We start from the raw sequence: 10382 nt of genomic DNA on the forward strand, positions 1-10382 counted from the left end.
CATTACAATATGAGAATTAGATTTTTTTTAAAAAGAAATATTTATTTTTTTACTTAGTTTCCTTTCCTAGTAAAAGAAAAAAATCCTATTCCTCTGATCTATTTCCAGTGTGAGAAGATGTGAAATTATGCATAGCTGGGAATTATATGAGAATCTTGAATTCATTTCTTTAAATCTAATTATCAGGTACATGCCCTAACTTTTAAAACCTCCCTTTTGGTTCATCTTGAATTCCACATACCGAGACTCTTGAAAGCCACTGATCAGGATGACTGATACAGACTGGGAGCCACGTGGGCCCCGGGTCTGGTTCAGCGCAGCGGCACTCTCTTCCATTCAAAGTCTCAGATGTCTGCCCCTCTGCAAAGCCGTGAGGCCAATGTCTATAGCTGCTAAGCATGAAATCCCCTGCTTCTGTTTGTTTCTTTTGTTGCCACGAGTTAATAGGGACAGAGACAGGAGACAGCCCAGAACAAAGCAGAAATAATGGAGTATTTCACCCCAAAAAGGAATGTGGATTGAGAAATACAAAGGGTAAGGCAAAGACAGACTTAGTGTCCTGAGGCAGTGTGATGTATTGGCCAGAAGCCTCAGCCCTGGGACAATTCCAGCCCAAAGCCTTCATCTGTGTGCTCCCAGCAGCCCACATGGCTGAAAGGTTTGACCCACCTTCTGTAAAAACAATTTGTTGTTTTTTTTCCCACTAGGGTCTTAAAGGATGACAAGATTTCCACCTCAAAACATTGGTTGCTCTTGGAACATGGAGAAGTCTTCCGTCTGGCAGCCAGGGGCCTCTTCACAGCACTCCCTTGCCCTGTTTATTATTTCTCTTGCTATAGATGCCATTTTGAACTTGTTTGCAAGAACTAGTAGTCACCCTAAGACATCGAAGCATATTTGATTTTTGTTTCTCTTCTTACAACTAGAAAGATAGGATTAGTTGAGAGATGGCATGCTCATTATAGACCTTCTCCTTCACATGCCTTTCTGCACAACCTAGTTTATTCATATATTTTCTCCTATACTCTCCTCCAACATATTTTATTTAGTATTTGCTTATTTATTTTACTTTATTGAGATATAATTTATATACACATATATTTTAAGGTATAACTTATATATGCATATAATTTGAGGCTGTTTCAAAAGAGATTTTTTCCTTACTGCTATGCTTAGGATTGGAAGTCTCTGCAGCTCACATGGGCTTCTCTTTTTTTTCTTTTTTCTCAAGACAGTCTCGCTGTGTCGCCCAGGCTGGAGAGCAGTGGCATGATCTCATCTCACTACAACCTTAGTCCCCCAGGTTTAAGCAATTCTCCTGCCTCAGCCTCCTGAGTAGCTGGGACTACAGGCACATACCACCATGCCTGGCTAATTTTTGTATTTTTAGTAGAGACAGGGTCTCACCGCGTTGGTCAAGCTGGTCTCGAACTCCTGACCTCAAATGATCCACCTACCTTGGCCTCCCAAAGTGCAGGGATTACGGGCGTGAGCCACCGCACCTGACTGGCTTCTCTTAATACATAAGTTTTGTCCTTTCCAGAGGACAGAAGAGGGTTAAATGAAAGAAGCAAACAGTGTGAAAGAGAGAAGCCAGCAGGCCTTTGGTACCCGCTTTTCTTCCATCCCAGTCAATCTCCTCTCCTCTTCCTCCCCTGCTCTCTAATTCAGCAGGGCAAGAACCTTAATGATGCTATTTCTCACCCAACTCCTCTAACTCCAAGAGAGCTGCAGGTCCCTTTTGCCTGGAGTGAGAGATACTTTAGCCATAAACCTGCTGGTACAAGTAAAGAAGCAATACAAAGACTTGTATCTTCGCCTTCCTTTGCCCGGTGTTTTTCTCTTCAGTTACACAGGCAAACTTACTTAAAGCACTCTTTCACCCCCTCAAAAGAACAGAACACCCCACTTTTGATGCTCTGATCCGTGACTTGAGGGCATGAACCAGGGCTCTGGAGTGGAATAACCCTGGCTCAAACCCTAGCTCTGCCATGAACCCCAGCTCTGCCACTTAATAGCTCTCTGGTACATTTTCTTATCTCTGTGTTGCCCTCTATCTACACAGAATGGATCTAAAGTTTCCTTTGCGTGACATGCCCTCGGAAATTAGAGGCTTATCATTGCAGAAGTTTGGAAAACAGCTCAGGAGCCAGACTGCCAGGGTTTGAATCCTGTTCCACATAGGCAAGTTACTTAACTTCTTTGAGCCTCAGTTTCCTCCTCTTTAAATTGAAATCATATAGTACTTTTTAGGGAATGGATACATTAATACCCATAAGTCACTTATATCTGGTGTTCAATATGGTTTTATTTTTAATTTATGAGGACACCTGTCCCCAGTGTCTCCTACAGAGCTCAAGCAACTCTGACAAATCCTGTAACACATTTTGTAGCGTGTTGTATTTTGTATGGGGTTTACATTTTCAAAAGACAGAGCCATATCTGACAGTTACTGACCTGGAAAATATTTTGTTCTAAATCAAGTCATTTTAGATATTTAAGCACTTCTTAATGTTTTACTCATTGAACAATGCTTAGTGTTAGAAAACACGTCTAGAAATTGACTTATTTTTAGAAGCTTTTTTTTTCTTCATTATGAGAGTTGGAGAAGGGTCAGAATGAATAGCTGCCTCTTTTTGGTTTGGAAGCCAACTATGTGAGAAATATATCCACTTAAAATTATGGGTGATTTTTCTCTTCCCTTTAGGTACCAACTCATGGATGTTTTGTTAATCTAACAAGTATTTATTGAGTGCAGTGCTTGGCCCCACCCATGGGCCACATAGAAAAAGACCTGGTGAGCTGTCACAGGAGAGCTTGTGTTTCTGTCTGGCGAGACCAGTATTGAAATGAGAAGGAAACAGTGTGGGGCTTGGGTAGTGTGGCTGTGGGGAGGTCCCGAAGCCGACTGAAGAAAAGTTTCCAGCAACTATACAGAGCTTCAATCAAATTGAAATCATGCACAGAATAAAATCATGTATTCATGATGAAAAACAGAGCATCAATTGAAACAAATGCCATGTCCCAAAGGGCTGGGAATTTAGCGAAACAGGATGGTAGGAAATACTGGCAATGCAGGGGCCAGTGCCAAAGTGGGAGGATTTTGAGCTAGATTCTCATCTAGGAACACATATTTGTAGGACAACTTTGCTGCTCTGTTTTGGTGCCTGGCCACCCCTTGGTAGCTGTAAAATTAAGCTTTTTGAACCTATAATAGGACCAAGAATGGATATGCCTTTGCGTCTATGTGCATATTTCTATCAGCCAGTGAATCTTAGAAAAGAATACATGTGGCTAGTATTAACTGTAGTGCTAGTGTGTGTACAGGACCAAGAAGTGGAAGAAAGGGTTATTTCTCTCTGAGAAAATGGAAGACTTCTCAGAGGAGGTGCCCTTTAAACAGAACTTTGAGTAGGAGTTTGCCAAGTAGGAAAATAGGGAGGAACTTTTATTCTGTGTGCACAGGAACAGGGTGGCATAGAAACGTTAAGTGCTCAGATCATATGAAGGAATAGTGGTGATTTGGAGGGTAGCTGGAGTCATTAAGGTAGAAATATAGAGGAAAATGAAATGTACAATTAAATGCTTAATTAGTGCTTTGCAATGTTGACATGAGGGGTTATTCATCAAGTACCAATTGTGTACAGTGCTCTGCTAGACCTACCAAATGTCTGGCACTGTTCGGGAAATAAATACCTTCTTTCTGTTCCCAACACAAATGGGGACATTTTAAGATCATCTTGCTGTCTTAGTGCTAGGTCATCAGACTGAAATGCAAGTCCTTATTTTACTCTAGTAATTTTATCGTTTGCTTTCATTTCTTTCCAATATTTGTAGTCACCTTCCTTTTTAAGCACATATTTCTAAGGGGTTTGCCTCTGCTTTTAAGCTAATCTATTATTTCAGCTGGTGATTATATGATTATATGATTTGTCCAAAGTCTACGATATAGTCACTTATTACTGGTGATTCTGGTCTTTGCCCTCTCTCAAGACCTAGGCACACCGTTTCTTCAAATACAGCACTAGAAGTTTGTGGGTACACAGAATGGGGAAACATCCTATGTCCTGACATAATATGGTAGATACACTGGGTTCTTTTAAAAAAGACCGAGTCATGACTGTCCCCGTGTGAAAAGGCCTGTGAGCTGAAGCAGTCTAGGCAATGGAGACCATGACCTTGGTCGGTCCCCCAGAGGGTATACTTATATTCAGACTGGCTCTGTTCTCTATTTGCTGCTACCAGGGGATTGGGAACAGGTGGTGTGTGTTTAGTGTCTTGGGCTGAACTGGGATAGAATGGAGCATGTGAAGGCTGCTGTGGGCTATTGGAAGTGCTACAGTCTGGGCTGTATATTGGGCGGCCAGGCCCTTGTCTAAGGAAGCTAACTATCACCTAAGATACCTTGGGAAAATGAACATCGTGATGAGCAGTTATTTACCCATATAGTGCCTTTCTTAGTAGCATAATGTATTGCACCCAGGCCTCATAACATCCTCCTGAAGAAAGGAAGTGGCAGAGAGTGTTAAAACGTTACTGGTTAATCATGGGGAAACTGAAGCATGGATAGGTTTATGAGGCTTGAGCAGAGTTACACAATGCCTTAGTGTCTGGCCTGGGAATGAGGCCTGAGTTTGCCGCTTGCTGTCAGGGCTGCCGACAGCATTGTGTTTTGCATTGTATGACAGTGAAAAGGGCTTACTCTTAACAATGCAAGAGCTGCTGTAGGAGACACATACAATGAACTTTGGTACAGTATAGTCTAGAGGCCAAAATGAGTAATTTTAAGTAAATTGACTATAGGATCCAAAGCTTCATTAAGTTTTAAAACAAAAAACAAATGAAAACTCTTTACAGTTTTTAGGAACTGACTCAGAAAACATGACCATTCCTTCCCCATTGGAAGTAGCATACTCTTAAAAGTTTTATCTTGTTGACTCAAAATCTGACACTATTCCTGTTACCCATAGGATGATTTATTCCGTCATTTCAAATACATGTTGATTTCTAAGAGTCTGTGATTTATTTAGAAGATTTTGCCTTGTAATAACTATCAATCTGGATTTTAAGTTCCATAGCCTGTGGTTTTGTGGAGAGGCTTTTGTTTTATTCAGTTTTGGTTTGGGTTCTTATAGAACAACTGAAACTACAGAGCCTGGACTTTGAGAAAGAGCTTGGGGAGGTGCGGGGGGAGATGTCACGTTGGATGTCTTTATGTCATTCAGTTATATGATTGAAACCATGGGACTGGAGATGACATCACTGGTGAGAATATAAAAAGGGAAGAGAAGCCAGACTCAGTGGCTCACGCCTGTAATCTCAGCACTTTGGGAAGCTGAAGTGAGTGGATCGCCTGAGCTCAGGAGTTGGAGAGCAGCCTGAGCAACATGGTGAAACCCCATCTCTACAAATACAAAAATTAGCTGGGTGCAGTGGTGCACACTTGTAATCCCAGCTACTCAGGAGGCTGAGGTGGGAGGATTGCTTGAGCCTGGGATTTGGAGGTTGCAGTGAGTGGAGATTGCTCCACTGCACTCCGTCCTGGCCGACAGAGAGAGATCGTTTTGAGAAAAAGAGAAGAGAAGGCTGGGCGTGGTGGCTCACGCCTGTAATCCCAGCACTTTAGGAGGCTGAGGTGGGTGGATCCCCTGAGGTCGGGAGTTTGAGACCAGCCTGGCCAACATGGTGAAACCCCGTCTCTACTAAAAATACAAAAATTAGCCAGGCGTCGTGGCGCATACCTGTAATCCCAGCTACTCAGGAAGCTGAGGCATGAGAATCAGTTGAACCCGGGAGGTGGAGGTTGCTGTGAGCTGAGATTGTGCCATTGCACTCCAGCCCAGGCACCGGTCAACAAGAGCAAAACTCCATCTGGAGAAAAGAAAAAAAGAGAAGAGAAAAGACAGTGGAGTAGAATATCACTGCTATCATTATGAAATCATCTTTTATGTCAGAAGTGCCTTAGGTGATCTAGAATAAACAGGTGAAATAGAATGGAGTTGGCTACAAAGTTTTTATACTCTGGATTTTAAAAAGAACATGAAGATGAAATTCTGGAGTGTTTGGCAAAAATATGAGTGATAATGTCATGAATAATTTAAGCAGGATGCTCTAGCAATCAGTCACATACAGTTTCATTCGATATTTTAAGATTTATGATAGTCAGGCCAGCCCTCCTCCAGGAGATAGTCCAGAGGAAGGAGCTGAGTGAGAATGAGGGCCTCTAGAGCAGGAATGGTATCTCTTCTCCTTGAACCCCAAACAAGACCAAAGCAGCCCAGTAAAAGAAACTGTGTGACTAGTTTTATTGTTTGTCCTAATTGAATGTGGAAGACCTTTTCTAAGTCTGAACAGCTGCTAGCCAGTGGCCATCTTTGAGGGAATAGATACATACATAAATAAACCTATCTCTGAGAAAAACTCTCATGCTGAGTCTGGGAGACAGACTTTATAAAAAAGCTTGTAAAAGTCAGACAGAATCAGCCAGCCTTCATATGAATCCACAACACGATGTGTTGGCGTCTAGAATGCTCTTAGTAGTTATAGTCATTAATCTTGTGGGAGAGGGTGTGCTGGAACTAAAGGAAGGTCAGAGAAGAACATCTCATAGGATGAAGAGAGACTGAAATAAGTAGGACTCCTCAGGCTTGAAAAGACTGAGAGGAAATACAATTAACGTGAATAAACCCACGAAGAATATGGGTCATAGAATTGTTTACCAGAAGCAGGCAGAACCTCTTGAAAATGGAGGAAAAGTGAATCTAGGACAAAAAGAAGCTCTAATTTACCAAGAAAGTTGATCGTGTACACCAAAACCACTATTTAGGGAACTAGGCTAACTAATGGCATTGAAGTAAAGTGAAAAAGTCAAGGGTTTCTAATTTTGACATTATTTTCTTGAAGCGTGGAGGGCCCAGAGAGCACAGATCAAGCATCCTATTAGTCTCTATGTTTTCTTTTTTCTTTGCTTAGGTAAAATTTAAGTGTCGTTCATTCTTCATTCAACAATTATCTGCTGAGGGTAGATTCTATGCCATATTCTCTGCTAGACACTGGGGGTACTGAGATGAAGGGGAACAGACATGGTTCTTACAGGCTGGTGACTAATAAGAAACTACAATTGTCTGTGTAATGAATTTACAAAAGCCCTGTGGAGCTTGACGTGAATTGCTAACACAATCTTAGGATTGGAGGAGACTGCCCTGAGGACTGGATGATTAAGTTGAAACCTAAAATTGATGAGGTGTTGGCTAAGTCCAGAATAGGGGAAAGAGGGAACCGCATATTAGATGCCTCAGTTGAGGTAAGAGAGGGAATGGCTGGAGGATCTAGGGGAGTGAGGGCAATGAGGCTTGTGAGCTTGGCTGGGGCATATCATGGAGTGTGGGGTAGACCATGGTAAGGGTTTGGGCTGGAGAGCTGGGCAAAGTCACTGGGATGGCTTAAGCACGTATGGTCAGATTTTCTGTTTATAAGCAATCCAGTGGCTGCAGTGTGGAGAATAGGGGGCACAAGCGCAAATATACTGGACCTAGTGGGAGGATATTGATGTTGTCCAGGTGATGATGGCCTGGGCTGGACAGAAGTGGACAGATCCTAGAGCTACTTCAAAGGTCATATGAACTGGATTTGTTGATTAGATGTGAGAAATGAGGGAGAGAGATAATCAAGCTTCATTTACGAGAGTATGACAGCCAATTAAGATTCAGATTTTATCTAAGTGAGATGAATCAACAGACTTTTTTATAGGTCTCTTCTCTCATGATCTCCAGATGACCCAGAAGTGAGTAGATCTGCCTTCTTTCCTCCCTGTTTCCCCCTTTCCCTCTTTCTCTCATGAATCATTCAGGGTCTAAATGTTTCGGGCTCTATAAGCTGGCACATCGTTGGCCCTTATGGATAAGTAGAAAGATCAAAAGCTGCACAAATGATACCCTGTCTCCCAAATCCTCTTGCCTGCCTTCCTTCCTTCCTTCCTTCCTTCCTTCCTTCCTTCCTTCCTTCCTTCCTTCCTTCCTTCCTTCATTCCTTTCCTTTCCTTTCCTTCCTTTCCTTTCCTTTCTTTCCTTTCTTTCCTTTGTTTCTTTCCTTGCTTTCCTTGCTTTTTCTGAGATGGAGTCTCACTCTTGTTGCCCATGCTGGAGTGCAGTGGTGTGACCTTGGTTCACTGCAACCTCTGCCACCCAGATTCAAGTGATTCTCCTGCCTCAGTCCCCTGAGTAGCTGGGATTATAGGCGCCTGCCACCATGCCTGGCTAATTTTTTTTTTTTTTTGTATTTTTAGTACAGACGCGGTTTCACCACATTGGCCAGACTGGTCCCAAAGTGCTGGTATTACAGGCGTGAGCCACCGTGCCTGGCCCAGATCCCCTTGTCTTTAACTCTTGCAGAGCAAACAGGTTTGTGCAGTGCACAAACTATACTACAGTTCATAGTACCCTGGTTGGTTGACCTGAAACAGAATTTAACAAAGGCCAGAAAGGCAATGGTATATACAGAGACTGTATTTAATGACTTTAAAAATCTTTGTATTTTGAAATAATAGCAGTGGTAAGACTAGAATAAGGAATTTTCCTCTGTTCTCTTCACTCAGCATCACTAGTCATTAACATTTTGCCATGTTGACTTTATCACTGTCCTCACCAGATAAAGATGGAGTTGGAGATTTAGAATTTTTCTGAGCCAGTTAATTTTGGACATCAAGACCCTTCACCTCTAAATACTTAGAGGTATTATAAATAATTAGAATATTTTCTCAGAACAATGATTTTTCTTACATAACCACAGTACATTGATTAAATTCAGGAAATTTAACCTTATACAGTACGCTTATCTAATATGCAGTCTATATTCAGTGTTCACTTATTGTCTCAATAATGTCATTTATGGCTTTTTTTTTTTTTCCTTCTTGATCTAGGATCCAGTCCAAGATGTACTGCATTTTTATTATGTCTTTTTAGTCTTCTTTAACGTGGAACAGTTCCTCAGTCTTTCTTTGACTTTTAAGACGTTGGTATTTTGGAGGAGAACAGCCCAGTTGCCTTATGGAATACTCCTTAGATTGGCTTTATCTGGTTTCCTCATGCTTAGATTCAGATTGTGTGGTTTTGGCAGGAAAGCTGTGGGATGATGTCATGCTTTTTGCAGTGCACCTGCCATAGCAGGAAGGCAGCCATGAAGTAGAAAAACTTTTCATAACTAAGGATGTTAACTTTGATCACTTGGCTAGAGTGGTGTCTCTAGGTTTCACTGTTCTAAAGTTACCATTTTCTTCCTTATAGGTAATAGTTTATTCAATTACTTTTTAATACTTAGTCAGTCATTGTAAATGTGACTAAGGTTTATTTCCACACTCTCATTTAAAGGAACATTTTCCCCCCTTCTTTTGGCAGTGTTTTAGAGCACTTTGCTGCAAGGGACCACCACCTGCACGACCAGAATATGACCTGGTTTGCATAGGCCTCACAGGCTCTGGCAAAACCAGTCTGTTGTCCAAACTCTGCAGTGAAAGCCCCGAGAACGTCGTGTCGACCACAGGTGGGTACTGTGCTGGGGTTCTGTCCCTTCTTCTTTCTCATCCCAAGATGTCCTGGTTTCCTGTGCAATTTATGTGGTTTCTCCCCTCCCTTCTACTTATAGTTTAATGCTTTAGTCAGTTTATTAATTTTAAACACTATCTCTTTTTCAAAAAAGATTTGAAATGGATTTAATAGCATTAAACTGCTGTATCCTGCATCCCTCTAGCAGGTCATTTCAGTGGCACTAAATAAATGAAGCTTGGGAAAATATTAATACAAATGAATCCTGAAATCTGGAACTCTGATATATGACAAAATGGATTCATCTTGGGTCCGTGGAGTACTTTCCTTCCTTGAAGTGTCACTCCAGCCTATGTTTCTTGGCCACACACTCCCTGAACAGTAAACTGATGTAGTCTGAATTTTCTTCCCTCGTCATTTTTCACCTGGAGGAAAGTCAGTGCAAGAGATTATCCATCAGCCTTTCCCTATTGCTTCCTGATGGAACCAAGCAAAGTCAGTCTAGGGCACTGGTTCTCAATCAGGGGAGATTATGCCTCTGAGGGGGACATTTTGGAGACATTTGTGGGCAGGGGTATTACTGGCTTCTGGTGGATAGAGGCCAGTGGTGCTACTAAACATCCTACAATGCGCAGGGTAGCCCCCAAAGAAAAGAGTTATCAGGCCCAAAATGTTTTTGGTGTCAAGTTATTAGTGAGAAATCCTGGCTAGGGTTTTTTTTTTTTTTTTTTTTAGTAGAGATGGTGTTTCTCCGTGTTAGCCAGGATGGTCTCGATCTCCTGACCTTGTGATCCGCCCGTCTCGGCCTCCCAAAGTGCTGGGATTACAGGCTTGAGCCACCGC

The 10382-nt window shown here is 42.0% G+C and overlaps 1 protein-coding gene across 1 annotated transcript in view; it reads left to right on the plus strand.

Annotated features, from left to right (window-relative positions):
• Positions 1 to 10382, plus strand: part of ARL15 (ADP-ribosylation factor-like 15) — a 476557-nt gene that overhangs the window by 124241 nt on the left and 341934 nt on the right. The window contains exon 2 of the mRNA XM_011999533.1: positions 9393 to 9537. Within this exon, the coding sequence (XP_011854923.1) occupies positions 9393 to 9537 (145 nt within the window). The remainder of the gene's footprint in view (positions 1 to 9392; positions 9538 to 10382) is intronic.

The sequence above is a fragment of the Mandrillus leucophaeus genome, unplaced genomic scaffold, assembly GCF_000951045.1.
Source record: "Mandrillus leucophaeus isolate KB7577 unplaced genomic scaffold, Mleu.le_1.0 Scaffold597, whole genome shotgun sequence".
In the NCBI taxonomy this organism is placed as follows: Eukaryota; Metazoa; Chordata; class Mammalia; order Primates; family Cercopithecidae; genus Mandrillus; species Mandrillus leucophaeus.